Source organism: Nipponia nippon, unplaced genomic scaffold (assembly GCF_047370975.1).
Source record: "Nipponia nippon isolate SJK-2023a ecotype South Korea unplaced genomic scaffold, ASM4737097v1 scaffold_35, whole genome shotgun sequence".
In the NCBI taxonomy this organism is placed as follows: Eukaryota; Metazoa; Chordata; class Aves; order Pelecaniformes; family Threskiornithidae; genus Nipponia; species Nipponia nippon.
In genome coordinates this window covers 348,782-364,948 of record NW_028262353.1, presented here as the reverse complement: position 1 = coordinate 364,948, position 16,167 = coordinate 348,782, and the positions used below count along the sequence as shown (strand labels likewise).

The 16,167-nt window shown below is 65.8% G+C and overlaps 2 protein-coding genes across 9 annotated transcripts; both read right to left on the bottom strand.

Annotated features, from left to right (window-relative positions):
* Nucleotides 1-1,005: 1,005 nt before the first annotated feature.
* On the bottom strand, nt 1,006-9,564 carry MYO1A (myosin IA). 2 transcript variants are annotated; one of them, XM_087771686.1, is made up of 29 exons: nt 9,426-9,564; nt 8,063-8,206; nt 7,806-7,921; nt 7,509-7,603; nt 7,309-7,413; nt 7,170-7,216; nt 6,934-6,997; nt 6,765-6,863; nt 6,573-6,676; nt 6,322-6,469; nt 6,114-6,232; nt 5,944-6,030; nt 5,771-5,836; nt 5,545-5,649; nt 5,174-5,236; nt 4,809-5,009; nt 4,371-4,597; nt 4,094-4,294; nt 3,906-3,999; nt 3,523-3,672; nt 3,342-3,410; nt 3,008-3,094; nt 2,672-2,746; nt 2,433-2,567; nt 2,211-2,317; nt 2,007-2,139; nt 1,779-1,931; nt 1,582-1,709; nt 1,006-1,266 (listed from the first exon to the last, which is right to left on the bottom strand). In XM_087771686.1, the coding sequence occupies exons 2-29, from the start codon at nt 8,183-8,185 to the stop codon at nt 1,143-1,145; spliced, it is 3,225 nt and encodes a 1,074-aa protein (XP_087627812.1). In that variant the 5' UTR covers nt 8,186-8,206; nt 9,426-9,564; the 3' UTR covers nt 1,006-1,142. The 2 variants fall into 2 exon arrangements, with proteins under 2 accessions (XP_087627812.1, XP_087627813.1); XM_087771687.1 differs by lacking the exon at nt 3,008-3,094.
* NEMP1 (nuclear envelope integral membrane protein 1) lies at nt 9,459-15,893 on the bottom strand. 7 transcript variants are annotated; one of them, XR_015707794.1, is made up of 10 exons: nt 14,400-14,992; nt 14,095-14,305; nt 13,696-13,768; nt 13,439-13,532; nt 13,136-13,250; nt 12,672-12,897; nt 12,151-12,324; nt 11,723-11,806; nt 9,839-10,036; nt 9,459-9,595 (listed from the first exon to the last, which is right to left on the bottom strand). XR_015707794.1 is itself a non-coding variant. In XM_087771759.1 (10 exons), the coding sequence occupies exons 1-10, from the start codon at nt 15,729-15,731 to the stop codon at nt 11,454-11,456; spliced, it is 1,398 nt and encodes a 465-aa protein (XP_087627885.1). In that variant the 5' UTR covers nt 15,732-15,893; the 3' UTR covers nt 10,062-11,453. The 7 variants fall into 7 exon arrangements, 6 of the variants coding, with proteins under 6 accessions (XP_087627881.1, XP_087627883.1, XP_087627885.1 ...); XM_087771759.1 differs by lacking the exons at nt 9,459-9,595; nt 9,839-10,036 and adding exons at nt 10,062-11,612; nt 15,656-15,893 and having other exon boundaries at nt 11,723-11,870; nt 14,400-14,521; XM_087771755.1 differs by lacking the exon at nt 9,459-9,595 and having other exon boundaries at nt 9,783-10,036.
* Between the last annotated feature and the right edge of the window lie 274 nt (nt 15,894-16,167).

Below are 16,167 nucleotides of genomic sequence, written 5' to 3'. Positions count from 1 at the left end.
GTCCCTGCGCTGGGATGTGACACAGCCTGCGGAGGGGAAGGTGGGGGGGGAGCCCTGGAGCTGGGGCACATCTGCACTGTCAAGTGCCCCCGTGTACACACACGTGCCCCTCTGTGTGCACGCACTGCCCAAGTGCCCTGGCATGCATGCCCACACATGCCCCCCCCACGCACGACAAACCACATGGATGCTCCAGGGCCCACCTGGGAGCTGGTGCTGCTGCTGACGTGACGGGGAGTCGTCAGCTCCCGAAGGTAACGCAGGTGACGTGTGGGGACAGGAAAAAAAACAAAACCCTCTCTGAGAGCTTGATGAGCGCAGGAGAGAAAAGGCAGCAGGAGGGGTGCTGCTATGAGAGCTGCACAGGAACCTCAGCTCCTGGGGGCTGCAGGGCTGGCAGAGGTCCCACGGGATGTGGGCTGCAGTAGGGGCACCAGGGCCATGCAGTGGCTCCTCTCTGTCCCCCTGCTCCGCTCTGGGCCGCAGCCCCAGTCCCTGAACGCCAGTCCGGGAGCCACGGTGCCAGCCTGGGGAGGGCTGCTGGCGCAGGGGCGCAGCTGGGCGAGGGGGAGCGCAGCAGGGAGCATCCTGCGCAGGGGGTCCTGCAGCAGGGCGGGGGACCCTGGGCAGGGGGAGATGGGGACGGGCAGCGCAGGCAAGCGGATGCCAAGGACCTCACGTGCCAGCCACCCGCAGCCACCCAGAAATTACCTCTGCAGCAGAGCGAGCTGCTTTCCCACTTAATGGGAAAAGTGGCTGCAATTTGGGGCCTTTCCAATCACTGCCAAGCCGAGCGCTGGCTGCAATCAGGCGGCAGGAAAGGGGGGAGCCAGGGTGGAGGGGGTCCATCCCCACAGCGTGCCGGGGGACTCCATCCCCGGGGCTGGGCTCCACTCCTGCCCTGCTCCAGCGCCATGGCATAGCATCCTGGGGCTCTGACCCAACCGGGTCCCCCTGTCCCGCCCGTAACGGGGCACCCACTGCAACACCACCCAGGTACCGACACCAAAGCATCTGTTTAATGGGTTTGCAGCAGTTCCTAGGTGGTGCAAGGACCCAGCGGGGCGGGGGGATGACCCAAGGAGGGTGGGTGGGGGTGCCGGTGCCGTGGGTGGGGGTCCCCGCAGGGCACGGGGGTCGTCTCAGTGGACCAGGACCTCCATCTTGTGGCTGCCCCGCTTCTTGCAGACAGGGACCTCGCTGCCCGCCTTGGCCGACTCCACCACGGTGATGGCCACGTTGCCCTTCTGGAAGCGGGTGGAGAACCTGGAGGGGGCCAGGGCGGAGAGGGGGGGTGGGGACAAGCTCAGCCCTGCCCCACCTCCTGCCCACTGAGCTGCCTCCTTTACACCCACCACCTCTCAGGGGCTGCCTGCCACAGCCACTCTGGACCTCCCAGCTGATGCCCCACCCTGCGAACCCCACCCTTGCAAGCTCCGCCCCACAAGCCTCACCGCGCCCTACCCCACCCTTGTGAGCTCCGCCCCAGACACCCCCCTGCCCTGCCGCTGCACCCCTGCAAGGCTCACCCCGCCCTGCAGGCCCCACCCTTGGTAGCCCCGCCCCCTGCCCCGCCCATACTGGTCGGCGATGTGCAGGGGCAGGGCCTGGGCGGTGGCGTCCATGAGGGTCTGGTGCAGGCGGGTGACGAGCTCGATGAGGTGGTCACTGACGAGCAAGAAGTCGCCCTTGGCCCCCGCCGTGGAGGTCTGTGGGGAGATGGGGGATTAGCCCCAGCGGGAGCCCCCCAAGCCCCCAGGGACCCCCACCCCGGGTACCTCCTTGAGGTGCAGGGCCAGGAAGCCGTCGGAGAAGCGGGTGACGGAGATGCTGCGAATGTCGCCCAGGCTGAGCACGGTCTTGGGCTGGGCAGCCTTGGGGTCAGCCAGGACCAGGTGCTCGGTGGTGAGCAGCAGCAGGCGCGGGACCGTCTGCGGGCAGGGGGGTCAGCACAGCCCCGCACGCCCTCCCAGTGCAGTGGGGATGGGGGCAAGGAGAGTTCTCACCTTGCCGCTGGCTCTGTTCACCTTCCTCACGGTGTCGGCCATCACCAGCTTATCCTTGGCCACGGCATGGAGCTTCAGGTACTTGGGGTTCTGCGTCAGCCCCAGGTACTCGCCCTGGAAGGGCTGCTGCAGGCTGGGGACAGAGGCCGTCAGCCAGCGCTGCCCCATGCACCCCCCCTTCCCGCCAGCCCCCAGCCGCGGCACCTTTTGGAGTAAAGCGTCTTCTTGTCCTTGAAGAGCTCGCTGGCGCAGAGCTTGGCCTGCAGCAGAGCCTTGCGCTGCGGCGTCAGCTGCTCCCGGTACTTCTTGCACTGCCAAGGGAGGGGGCAATTCGGTGCCACCAAAGACCCATGCCGGGGGCTGGCACAGAGGGACACAAGGTCCCAACCAGAGCCCCCCCACATCCCCGCCACCCCCCTGTCCCACCTTCCAGCGGTAGAAGATGGTCCTCAGCTCCTGGTTGGCGCTGGCCAGGAACTTGTATGGCGCAGGGGGCCAGGTCCGGTCCGTCACCGACAGTGGCGGGAGGTTCATCCTCAGCCCCACCAAGAATTTCTGTACCTGGGGGTGGCAACACGGCAGGGGGTCGGGAGGGTGCCCAGGCCAGCGCCAGGGCCGGGGGCCTGGGAAGGTGCCATGCCCCCTCTCCCCCCGGCCCCACTCACCAGCCGCCGGTAGATGAAGTTGGCCAGGCGGGTGCTGGCCTCAGAGCGGAAATATCTCCTGTACGCCCTGCGGACCTGCCAGAGACGGCCGTCAGTGGCAGCAGTGGTGGGGACGCGGGACCTCGCCGCCCTCCCGCTGCCACCCCTGCGGGACACGGGTGTCCCTTCCCCTGTCCCCGTTTGGCCCCAGCAGAGAGGACAGCTGCTCCAGCCCGACAGGGTGGGCAGGAGCCAGGGTGGGCAGACAGACAGACAGCCCTGGACACAGCGGCGTGGACAGCAGGACAGAGGCAGCGGGCAGAGCACACGGCCGCGCGGCAGGGCTGGCCCTGTTACCTGGTACCCTCTCCAGTAAGCAGCGATGGTGGCGGCAGCCGCGTGACGGTGGCTCTGAGACTTCAGCTCCCGGAGGAGCCGGCGAGACTGCAGGGGGTGAGAGCCCCGGGAGCCCGAGGCGGGGAGAGACCGACACAGATAGGGAGCGAGAGGGAGTGAGGCAGGAGAGAGGCAGGAGAGAAGGACGGAAGACAGGGAGAGGAGATGAGTCTGGTCCCATCATGGGGCACGCGGAGTCCCCGGCCCCTCCCCGCCGCACACCCACCACCCCACGCTGCCCACGCTAGGAGACCTGCCAGTCCCTGCCAGCGGCCCCGGGGTGCCCAGCCCTCACCTTCCAGCCCCGTGCATACGCCTGGATGATCAGTACCGACCGCTTCATCTGCTTGTACTTATTCTTTTGCTGCAGTGGGGAGAGGTGAGGTGAGCCAGGGGGGCTTGGGAGAGCCAGGGGGCCCTGCCCAGGGGGTGAGGGATGGGCAGGGGACGCGTGACAGCGACCCCCCCTTCCTCACCGCATGGCCACGGAACCAGGCAGAGATGATGATCTGGCTCTTGCGCATCAGCTGGTACTGGGTCCGGCACCGCCAGCCCCGAAACGTCTTCTGGATGAGGGTGGCAAGCTGGGCCACACGCTCTTGGCGCCGACTCTCCAGGTCAAAGAGCTGGGGGCAGCCAGGGCAAGTGCTGGGGCACCGAGTGGGGACAGGGAACCCCGGCAGGGAGCCGCCTCCAGGGGCTGCGGCATCACCCAGGATCCCCCAGGACGGGCTCGGGGCTGCCAGCGGGGCAAGGGGGCCCGTGGGGCTGGCACCTGCTCTGGGTCAGGTCCTGCCTTCCCCGGCAGCCTGACTGCCCCATAGTGGGGTTCCCCCTGTTCCCCCATCCCTGGACTCACAGTGCGTGGCGAGCGGATGAAGACCTTGGTGTGGCCAAACGCCAGCTCCTCGGGGGGCAACGCCAGCTCCGCCAGCAGCACCTTGGCCCCCTCCCTGCACCGCAGTGGGAGACAAGGCTGGTCAGAGCCCTGCAGCCCCGGGGCCAGGGAGCCGCCAGACGTGCCCAGGGTCTGGCCCAGCTCCGTACCTGTCACTGCCAGCCCAGCGGGGCCAGGTCTGGGGGCTGAGCATCTTGTAGCGCTCCAGGAAGGGGCTGTAGAGCTGGCGGAAGGCGAAGCCCGCCCGCCGCACCCGCACGTTCTCCATCAGCCCTAGGTACCGGATCTGTGCCAGCACCAGCTCCGGCGTGAAGAGCATTGCTGTTTTGGTCTCGTTGGGCTTGATGCACCTGAGGAGGGCAGCAGTGGGCTTGGGGGGTCCCGTGGGCACCAGAGCCGGGCCAGGGCTCCCCCCAGGGCCGGTACCTGATGTAGTTGGGGTTCTTGGAGTAGAGGTTCTTCATCAGTGTTGCCACTGAGGCCTTGAACTGGAAGCCTGCGGTGGGGGGCAGTTTGAGGGAGACCTTCTGGGGGTCTCCCTCGGGGAAGAGGGAACGCAGCAGCGTGTGCCGGGCCGCCCACATGGCCTGCGAGAGGTCGCGGAAAAGCAGGTCGTTGTTCTTCTCAATGAAGCCCGTCACATTGTAGGTCACCTGGGCGCGGGAGCGGGGCCAGCGCTTAGCGGGGTGCACGGGAGGGCCGCACTCCAAGAGCGAGGAGGGAGCGAGCAGGTTACGGTTCAGTGTTTCCGTGCCCATTCCCAGTCCAGCCCCGCATCTCCCATGCAAAGCTGGGAAGAGGACCCGGGGGTCCCGGCTGCCCCCGGCAGGGCCGGGCTGCGGGTGCCTGCGGCTGCGGGCGCACCTTGCCGGCATAGTGGTGGATGCGGAAGCATTGCAGCGGCATGCTGGCATCCGTGATGCGCTGGGTGTTCTGGGTCTCCTTGCTTTCGTAGTGCTTGTGGGTGGCAAAGAGCTGGTTCAGCTTGGTGAGGAAGGTGTCCTCATTGACCACGCCAGGCCGCAGGCACTCCTCGTCCAGCATGGCCAGGATCCCGCACTTGCTCTGCGCCATGATGGACAGTGTCACCCCAAACCGACCCCGGCCCCGAGCAGCGGCTCCATCGAACCGGGGCTGCTCCAGGCTCTGCTCAGCCCAAACCCACGCCAGGTGCAATGGCGGGGAGCTGGGACCCCGACCTGGGCCCCTGGCACCGGGGAGCAACTCACGTTCTCGATCAAGTTGCAGATGATGCTGTTGTCAAAAAACTCTACCGGGGTCCACTGGATGCCCTGGGAGCAGACAGGAGTCAGATGCACGGACCCCTGGACACAAGGCGCATGGACCCTGCCCCACGGACACCCCCCAGCCAACGTAGGGCAGGAACCGGACGTCCGGCCACGTGGATGGGGATCCCGAATCCCTCCCTGCCTTCCTGCTATTGAATCTGCTCCCGGCAGGGAGCGGGGCCGGGGAGGGACATGCCACAGAGCCGTCTCCGGCACTTCCCTGTCCCTGGTGGGCCAAGGCTCCTTGGTGGCCATGCGCTGGCAGAGGCAGAGGGGCCGCATCCAGCCTGACCGGCACGGGCAGGGGGTACCTCTCGGACATATTCCTCCTGCTCCTCCTTCAGCGTCATCAGGATGAAGATCTGCTGCAGCTTCTCATTACAGTAGTTGATGATGAACTGCTCAAAGCCATTGTCCTGCAAGAGAAGGGTCCTGCATGGCAGGTCGTGCCTGAGCCCCCAGCCCTGCCCCATGTCCCACCCGCTGTGCCCAGCCCCCCCCAGCAGCAGAATGGGGCTGGGTGGGCCCTGCACTCACCTGGAAGATCTCAAAGCCGTAGATATCCAGAACACCCATCACCTTCCTCTGCTTGCCCGGCTTCACCTGGGGAGACAGCAGGGTGCTGAGCTGTGTCCTGGCCCCATGTGGGGTGGGGGTCCAGGGCCCTGTCCAGGATGGGGGGGCCGGTGCCTGCCGCCCCAGGCCCTCACCTGGATGCTGGTGTTGATGCGGTTCACCAGCCAATCAAAGAGGCGGCTGTAGATGTTCTTGGCCAGCGCGTCCCGGCCGTAGTAGCCCTGGGGAGAGGGGTGAGGGGCTCGTGCCAGCTCCCAGGGGGCTGCCAGGCGCCAGCCCCACGGCAGGGGATGGTCCTGCTCACCTGGGGGACGCTGAGGGTGGTGAGCACCGTCTCGTCCCGCGCCTTCACAGTGCGAGAGCACAGCGCCCGCTCCAGCAGGCTGGGGTCCAGCCCGATCAGCTCGCAGATCTCCTGCAGCTCTGTGCAGGGAGGCAGCGGTGCTGGGGCTGAGCAGGGGGCTGGGGAGGCCCCCCCCCCCCCCCGGGCTGGTCCCCATCCCTGTCCCTACCCTGTGGCTCAGCGATGCTGCAGGCTTCCATCCCGCTGGCCTGGTAGTTGCTGCTCAGCTGCACATTGCCCAGCTTGAGCACCACAGCCGTCACCTCCAGCAGCGCCGTCACCTCGGCGGGCGAGAAGCCGATGACCTTCATGGCATCCTGGGGACGGACACAGGCAGCTCAGGGGGACAGGGACAGCCCCAGAGTGTTTTGCGGGGGGGTGTCACAGCTTCCCAGCCTCCCGGGCCCTGGCTGGCGATACCTGCATGGTGCGGAAGTTGGCTGCGTCATCCACGCCAGGCAGGCCAGAGCTCTCCCGGTTCAGGTAGCCGTAGTGCCGGCAGTCCTGGCGGAGCTTCAGCTGCTCTGCGGCAGGGCACAGGAGGCGGCTCAGCCATGGCCCCCCCAGGCCCCCGGCCCCCCCAAACCCCTGTGCTGGGGGACCTGGACCTACGGAGCAGCTGTGCCGAGCCCCCGGCCAGGAGCTGGTAGAAGATGTGGAAGTTCCTCTCGCCCTTCACGTGCCGGACAATGCGGGATTTCTCCAGCAAGTCTGTGGGCAGGGGTCAGTGTCACCAGGGCATGCGAAGTGGGACCTCCAGGGATGGGCGATCGGTACTCACAGTTGCTAATGACCCCTCCTAGGGGCTCCCCCTTGAAGTCGAACTCCACGTCCATGTACTTGCCCTGAGGGATGGGGCTAGGGTCAGGGCAGGGGAACCCTGCGGGGGGCAGTGCCTCTGCTCCCCATGCCCACATCCCCATCCCGTGCCTCCAGCCCCATCAGGGTCTGCGTGGCCCCAGCAGGGTCTGGTTCTGCGGGCTGTGGCTCCACCACCCCGGTTCCCCAGTCACTCACGAATCGGGAGGAGTTGTCATTGCGGATAGTCTTGGCATTTCCAAAGGCTGCAGGGGGGGAAAGACGGGGTTACAGCGTGGTCTGGGGGGGCTGTGCTGAGCTCTGGAATGGGTGCAGGGTGCGAGGTGCGAGTGCTTACCCTCCAGCACGGGGTTGGACTGCAGGAGCTGCTCCTTCACCTTGTCCACCTCCTCCCCTTTGCTGCACACGGCCGCCACGTAGGACATCACCAGCTTGCTGGCCTCTGCGAGCAAGGGGCCATGGGTGCCAGGGCCGTGTTCACCTGTCCCGCGAGCCCCTCGCAGCCCCGTGAGCACCTGGCAGCAGCCCCAGCTCTACCTGTCTTGCCAGCCCCGCTCTCGCCGGTGATGAGGATGCACTGGTCCCGGTCCCGGTCCCGCAGCGAGCGGTAGGCATCGTCAGCGATAGCATAGCTGGGGGCGAGAAGGGGTCAGAAGGGGGCTGCAGGGGTCCAGGGGCTTCAGGAAACACCAAGAGCCCCCCATTGTGGCTACGAGGCTGCCCCAAGTGAACTCCCCTAGACCCCAAAGCCTTGGGCTCACCCATGGGCGAAGCCCGTAGCAGGATCCAGGGGAACCGAGGGCACCCCAGGGCTGCCAGGCTCCCTGTGCTCACATGTGGGGCTTCACAGCGAAGAAGTTGCAGTTGTGGTACTCCTGCACCTTCTCAGGGGTGTAGATGGGCAGTGACCGGTAGGGGTTCACCGAGATCACCACGTTCCCGATGTACGTCTGTGGGCAAGCAGGATGGTGTGGGTGCAGGGCCGGGAGGACCCAGCCCAGATCCTGCGCTGTCCTCTGCTCCCCACCCCAGACCCTGTGACCTCCCCCTGCTCCCCCCCCCAGACCCCGCGTCCCTGGCCCGGTGCCTACGTAGATGTCACTGCGGCGGAAGCGCTCCTGCAGGGTGTGGAGCAGCGACTCCTCAGTGAGCGGGTCCAGCAGCACCAGGTCCCCGACTGCCGCAGCATCCAGCAGCGAGGTGGTGGCTTCCATGGCCGGGCAGCTCTGGGGCAGCTGGGGCAGAGTGGAAGGGGGAGCTGCAGCCCATGGACATGCAGCCCCTTCCCCAAAACACCCCCCCCGGTCCTCAGCAGCCCCTGCACCCCCGAGACCCTGGCTGCCCCCCGCTCTTAGAGACTCAGAAGGACCCCAGGGAGAGCAGGGTGCCCCAGCACCCAGGGGGCACAGACCCACTGAGATGCGTGGCAAGGCTCAAAGCACTGGCTAAGCTCAGCACAGGGCAGGATGCGGCCCTTGGCCAGCGGGATGCAGCTGGGACCTTGGCTGCTCCCTGCCCCTGCTGTGCCCAGCTCCCCCAGGCACCGTGCTGGGGCTGGCAGCCCCTGGGGACAGGGGACAAGGCAGCCAGACACCCACACTGGCACAGAGGACTCCTTCCCAGGGCACCCTGGCGCCCAGGACCCCGTGGTGGGGATGGGGGCTTGCGGGGGGACAGGATGCCTCCTGCCCACTGCTGTGGGGGAAGCAGGGGCCTGGCCAGGAAACATGGACACCTGGATCCTATTCTTGGGGCAGAGACGAATTCAGCCTCCGCTTCCTCCCTCCTTCCTGGCAGGGGGAAGCCAGGGCAGGGAAGGGACAGGCTCAGGGCCGGAGGAGCCCAGGCCCCTCCGACAGCCCTGCAGCCAGCAGCACCCAAGGGCTCCCACGAGAGACGGTGCTGCTTTCCGCCCACGCTCCACCCATCCCTCACCTGTCTTTTACAGAGCAGCCACGTTCCCCGGGGTGACCTTCACCCTCACTTTACAGCCCAGGCACAGGGCTGTAAACCCAGCCCCACTTATCGGTGCCCGGGGAAAGTTCACGAGCAAGGAAATGGGGAAGGATGGGGTGAACGGGGTGATGGAGATGGCTCCATCAGGAGCTGCCCCGCTGGCAGCAGCCTCCAGAGAGGATGGCAGAGCCTCCTGTGGGTCCCTGCAGCCTCCCCCCATGCAGGGCACCGGCACTGAGACCCCCGTGCTGCTGGGTGTGGCACCCCAGGGTGAGCACGGGTGGAAACCAGAGCAAGAGCCCCCTGCGCAGCTCCAGGGCAGCCCTGGGTTTGCCCCAGTCTTCCCCACAGTGCTGGGTCTGGGCTCCCCGTGCCCCATGGAGTGGAGGTCCCCTGGGGTGGGGGCTGTGGGCACAGGGTGCCCCCAGCCAGCCCCAGGGCGCGGGGGGCTCGGGTGCTTCAGGCTGGTGCCTGGGAGCAGAGGGGTCCACAACTCACCTCCCAGTTGCAGAGCAGCGGCTCCTGGAGCGGCTTCAGCTGGAGCTGCCTGGGAACCGGTGGGGCTCAGCCCAGCCCAGCGCCCAGTGCTGGCCCAGTCCGGCCCACGGAGGGGCGGGGGGCAGGAGGGACCTCCCTCAGGGCACCACGCCCACTCGCAGATAGGGAAACTGAGGCACAAAGCACACCAGCCAGGTGGGAAGCAGCCCCAGGCTGCCCGCCAGCCCCCAGCCGGGCCAGGCTGCTGCTGCCCCTCTCCCTGCCCTGGCAGCTTGTAGCAGGAACAAGCAGAGAAAGTCACCTGCAGCCAAGCAAACAAAGGGAGCTTCCTCCCAGGGCTGCGGGAAACCGGAGCAAGGTACAGGGGCTGGCAGAGCTGGGAGCGCCCAGGGCTGCTCCCGGGGAGAAGATACCTGCCCACGCCGCAGCCGGGGCAAGAACCTGTGGCCACGGTCAGTCCTGCCTTTGCTCTGGGGCTGCCGCAGGGACCCAATCACCCGTGGGCCTGTTCTTTGTCCCCCAAGCACCACGCAGCACCCTCGGCAGAGCGAGCAGAGGCAGACGAGCCAGAACCGAGGACAGGCCAGAGCCGAGGATGAGCCCCAGGGTCACTGCAGAATGGACAAATGAGGCTCGTTACCTACAAAATACATCTTTATTAAAAATATAATCGGTCATTAACCACGCAGAGGGGACGGAGGGACATAGTAACAGAGGCTGCTCACACCAGAGCAGGGAGGAAAGCACGGCAAGGGAAGGGGAGCAAACCTGGGACAGAAACAAACCAACAGCAAAAGCTCCGGCAGCGGCACAGGCAGGGTATGGGCCAGGCTGCGGGAGCCCAGGCCGCGGGCAGCAGAGCAGCCACGGGGCAGCAAGGCTGCCAGAGGGCAGCTTTATTGCTTAGGAAGTTGCATAGATTGGGGCGTCCCCTCCAGCTTTGTGCTTTGGCAAGGCCGAGGACTGGCGGTGCCGAGCTGGCTGCTGGGGAGCAGAGCCCGCTCCCCAGCACGGGGAGCGGGAACACAGGCAGGGCCATCCCCATCCCCTGCCCACACCAGCTGGCAGCTGAGAGGGGAGCACAGCGGGGACGGGCCCCATGTAACAGCAGTTTAAGGGCAGAGGGCACCAGCTTCAAGGGGACAGGGAGCTGTCAGCACCTAACTGCCAGCAAGGCAGGGAGGAAGAAGCACATCCACACTCATCCTCAGCCCAGGGACTGTCTGGCAGAGGCATGGGGAGAGGGAGGCTGAGCACGGCCTCTGCCACATCACAGCAGCTGGGGGGAGCGGGGTGAGTACGCAGGGCACCGAGCAGACTTCAAGGCTGCCTTCTCCCGAGCTCTGTGACACGCACATGGAGGGGCCCGTTGAGCTGCATCTCCACCAGGGAGGCGCTGGGGTTTTTGGTATCAACGAGCCAAGGCAGAGGCACAGCCCAAGCAGCCGGAGCCCTCTGACATCTTTGGTAACAGCAAGAGGAGGAGGAGGAGGAGGAGGAGGAGCAGGTCACCCGCTGCCCGCTCCCTCCCCACAGCAGCCTGGCAGCAGGCAGATGCTGAGCATGCAGGTACTGGTGGGACAGGTCCAAAGTTCCTCTCGTGCATGTCACCCTCACAGGCATCTGCACGCACGACAGACCTTTTGCTCCATCTCCACCCTGGCAGGCAGAGACGTTCCCAGCAGAGCCAGGGTGCCCGGCAGCCCTGAGGCAGCAAGGTGGGGAAGAGGGGCTCCCGTCTGCTGGCCACAGCAGCAGCGCTGAGGGACAGGGCTCAGGGTGCTTGCAGGAGCCAGCTAAGTGCCCAGGCCTGGGGAGGAGGTCCCTGCCCCTACGATTCACACACTGGGAGCTCACAACTACCCACACCAAAAGTCAGGGTGGCTCCAGTCCATCTTCAGGCAGGACCAGCATCCCACATCTTGTCAGCAGTGCAGACCTCGCCTGCCCTGCGGTCCCCAGCTGGGACCAGCTCCCTGCATCTGCCCTGCCAACACCCAGGGCTGTGCTGACAAAAGCTTTCGCACCTTAGCCTGGCAGGAGCTGCCTGGGGAAGATGAGGGTGTCAGCCCCCCTTGTCCTCTCACCAGGCTCTGCTGCAGAGCTCACGGCAGCCCAGCTTGGGGTGGGATTGGGGGTGCTGGGAGCAGACACGCCATCTCTCCCCGGCAAACGGGGCTTTGTGATCTGCAGGTGTCAGGGCAGTGAGGAATTAGCAGCAGTTCTGCCCCTTGCCCCTGTGGGTCCGGGGCAGCTGACCTCAATCAGCATCCAAGGTGGTTGTGGGAGTAACTTGCATGATTCCTGTCAAAGGAGTCGTTGTCATCCTCCTCCTCCTCGAAGAGCTGGTCCTCAAGGAAGATGCCGCCCAGGCCGTACTCCTGCTCGTGGACAGAGACCTCGTTGGGGGTGACGTGACAGGCGCCACCCACAAAGTCAGCAAACCTGGGAAGAAGCCGCAAAGAAGCATGTTGTGCACGCATGCCTGGCAGCCTCCTGTGAGGCCCTGGCACGCAAGGAGCTGGGGTGAAGTGTTTCAGTGCCAGGACTGGGTGTTATCTGTCCTTCCCCCATGGCACGCCCTGCTTCCACACACCACGGACCTTCTGTGCCTCTGTCTCCCTATCTCTAAAGCCAGAGGTGACAGCATGGAGCAACTCCAGGCTTTCAGAAGCACATGGAGATGCAGGTCTGCCACCCCGAGCACACTGCCAGGGGACATTACCTCTTGGGAGACTGGATGCGGGAGACCACAGTCCAGGCAGAGAAATCTGGGCTTCTGCAGTAACTTCGAAGCTCCTCGAGGGCCTTGCGTGTCTCCACCTCGCCCTGGACCCGGTACTCCTCCTCTGTCAGCAGGCGGGGGGGGCTTGGCCCGAGCCTGGCACTCTGGACTCTCCTGCCAGCAGAGCAGCACTGGTTACTGCCCACCCAGCTGGGGCAGGACCCCCAGCACAGGCCCAGCTCCCAGGGCAGCTGGGTCACAGCTGGCAGTGGGAGGAACAGAGCACGTCCCTCCGGCCTCCGCTCCTCGCTCCCGAGGGAGTCTCCCAGCCACAAGGAGAAGCAGGGCACTCTCATGCACCAACCTCAGGAGAAGGGACACAACCCCCCCACTATGCCCACCCCAGCCCCAAACCCCAGCAAAAAGGCCCTGGTTCTGCGACACAGGCTCCATCTAGCAGCTCACCCAGGCCTGGCAACGGATGGGAATTGGGAGCAAGCCGAGGTGCTTGCATTCCTCACCTGTAGGCAGCAAAGGCCCACTGCATGGGGTAGTCCAGGTTCTTGGTGCAGATGGCGATGACCACCAAGGCCAAGGCGATGGGATGGATCTGGATGCCTGAATACATCAGCAATAGGCCCAGGAGCTGCAGGACCCAGGAGAGGAGGTTGATGCTGCGCTCGTTCTCCAGCGGACCGTACCTGTAGCACACGCCGAAGCTCACGAAGCCCACGAGCAGCAGGTAGCCTGTGGGAGAGCAGAGGGATCAGGCAGGCACAAACCAGCAGGCTCAGTCTGGCTGAGCAGCGTCTGCCAGGGCTGCAGTTAAACCTGATGCCAGAGCCCACCTCTCTCAGGAGTACAAGGGCAGCATCTGCAGCAACGAGGTGGGCAGGAAGCCTCAGTGCTTCCCACCAGCACATTGCAGCTCCAGTTTGAGACATGCAGACCGGTGAACCAGCAAGTCTGAAGGGCTCACACCTACCTAGGAGGTACCGCCAGTAGGACTTGCAGATCTCCCGTAGGTTCTTGAAGATCAGCTGAAGCAGGTACAGGGAAAAGGACCAGCCTCCTACCAGCAAGAAGTAAACAGGACTTTTCTAGAAGAGGAGATGGGAAATTCAAGACAGGCAGTGGGGCATGGCTACCTCCCCCCAGCTGCCGAGCCTTGCTCCATGCAAAACTAGACCCACAACCCAGCACCCCAAGGCCACATACTCTAGCACTCTCACCAGAGCAATCGTACAGGTGTAGAAAGAGCTACTGCTGTGAGGTCTGGGACACTCACCTTGGGCATGACCTTGGACATCATGTAGACGAGGATGAGCAGTGAGGCCAGCAAGCCAAAACTAATCCCAGCTGAGTAGTAGAAGAGTTGGCTCCTGCAGAGATCACACATGTGCACAAGGTATTTTACAGCTCATGGATACCTGTGCACAAACGCACCCACTGGGGGCAACGTGAGAGCCTGCAGGCTGCAGAGCCAACCAGGCACTGCCCACCCAACCGTCCTTGTCCCCAGCTCATGGGGGAGAGGTGACTCACCTGCTCAGCATATCCCCACAGAAGAACAACAACAGGCCCAGGAAAAAAACCAGGAACAGCTTAGGGTCAAAGCCTGGAAAGAGAGCAAGTCCAGGTTGAGAGGAACCCTGGCACAGTGCCCTCCAGGTCGAGCTCCAGCCTGCCACGCAGTCACAAGGACAGAGAAGGGGCAGCATCCCAGGCAAACCTCTGACAAGTGCCCTAAATTCCCCCACTTTATATCCCATGGACAAAGACACGCTTCCCTCTGCGGGCCCATTTTCCTTCCCAAGGAAGGACCAGCCCTGCTGGCTCTCAGACCATGAGCTCACCTGGCCACATCCTCATTGCCCCCTGGAGAGCGCCGGAGCAGCCAGACCCACCGCCCACCCCAGGAGCCCCGCCACAGAGGAGACGTACGGCGGAAGAGGATGACGCAGTACTTGGTGCCGGCCTCCAGCAGCTCAACCTTCAGGCAGGTTTTGTTGCTGTAGAGATCCACATCAATGCTGGTGTCGTTCAGCTTCTCCTTCAGGAAGGAGAAAACGACATTCCACATGTTGAACTCCTCCAGCTTCTCCTCGCTGTCCACCTGTGTGACTCGGATCATCTGACTGCTGTTGACCCGGATCTGCGCAGGGGAGGGAAGCAAACGGGGGCATGGCAGCAGCTGCCAGAGGGGCTCTGCCCAGCCAGACGCGGGAGGACCTGCCTTCTCCTCTCACCTGCATCCTGGTCCATATGTCGTGCCATTGCGGGACGCGTGTGTTGGTGTAGCAGAAGTGGTGAGAATCTGAGAGATGGTACGCGCGGCCCTCGTGGAGCGGGATGACTGACTCCCTGGCATCTGTGCAACACAGAGCAGAGGAAAGGGATTCAGCAATGCAGACCAAACACGAGGCCCCTGTTCCCTTCTGCTTCACCCACCAAAACACAGGGGTCCACTTTCCCTTCCCGGAGTTCCCCCAATTAAGCATACTCTGGGTGAATAAAGATAAAAGTCCTTCCTCTGTTTCCCTTGGAATACACTGTCTGGTTCTTTTCTGGGATAACCCCGCTCCTAGGACTGTCAGAAACAGCACAGACTCATCCCCTGCTCCCTTTTCCAGCTTGACTCCTTGTTCTAGAGCCATCCCCATCTCAGGGAAAACTAAATTTGAGCACGCCTCCTGCACAAACCCACCCCCCGAGGTGAAGGGGGCTCCCGAATCCCACAGAGGGCCCAGCTGCACCGGCAGATCCGGACAGCGAGACACCGAAAGCCCAGTCCCTCCGGCACCCTCTGCCACAGCACCGGGCCGCGCTGTCACCCAGGAGGCCGGAGGCCCCGGGGAGCGCCCTGGGAGCGGGCGGGCCGTGCCCTGGGGCTGCCGTTGGGCAGCGCGCTGCGGCAGGGAAACGCCGCCGGGCAGAAGGGGAACAAGAGGCGGCTTCCCGAGAGGAGCCGGGCGGGAGGCCGGGGGCTGCGCTCGCCTCGGGCCCTCCTGCTCCGCTCGGGAGCCGGGGCTGCGGGGGGCAGGGGCGGCCCCCGGCACGGCCGGGGCTCGGCCGCAGCAGAGCGCGCTTCGCCCTGCCCGGAGGCGGCTGCCTGGGCCGGAGGGGACGGAGGCGGCGGCAGCGGGGCTGCCCGGGGCCCGGCTGGGTCAGCGCCGCCGCTTCCAGCCCGCCGTCCCGCTTCCCCCGCGGCCGCCAGCCCCGCCTCCGCTCCGCTCCGGGCCGCCGCCGCGGGGCCGCCGGCGCCTCCTCAGGCCGCGGGAGCGGCTCCGCCCGCGGCCGGGGCCGGCCCTCCGCCGCCCCGGGAACGCCGCGGGGGGCGGGGGCGACCCCGGGCTGGAGCCCCCCGGCCCCGGCCCCCCGCTCCCGCCGCCGCGTGACACCCCCGCCCCGCTCCCCCGGGGGCCGTCGCCGCCCCGAGCCCCGCCACGACGTCGCCACTGCCGCCGCCCCGGTCCCCGCCCGGTGACGTCGCCGCCCCGCGCACCTGCGCCCCCCAGCGGCGGCGGCAGGAGCAGCAGCACCAGCGCTCCCAGGAGCCGCCGCCCCGGAGCCGGTTTCATCCCTCCCGCCGCGGCCGCGCCGCCGACTTCCGCTTCCGCCACCGCCGCCGCCGCCTGCCTGGCAACGGCCGCCGAGGGGCAGGCGGCAGCCGACGAGAGTGGAGGGCTCGCATGGCGTCATCTCCGAGTGACGGCTGAGCCGACCTATCGGAAGGCCTGCCGCGCTAACTGACAGCACCTACAGTCTATCAGCATAGTCCGGGCAGGAACCGGCCATGGTCCCGCCCTCGGTTACCACGGTGACCAACGGAGGCACGCCCATCCCGTAGCAACCGCGAGCCCCGCCTTAGTAACGGCTCTGACAGGCACGCCCCTCAGCCTATCAGAGCATAGGCCTGGCCCGTCACGCCCTCCCGCCCCTCCCGAATCCCGCCTGATTGACAAGCGCCGCCTCCTATCAGGAAGCGGTCTCACGTTGTTTTTGTGAGGGGGTCAC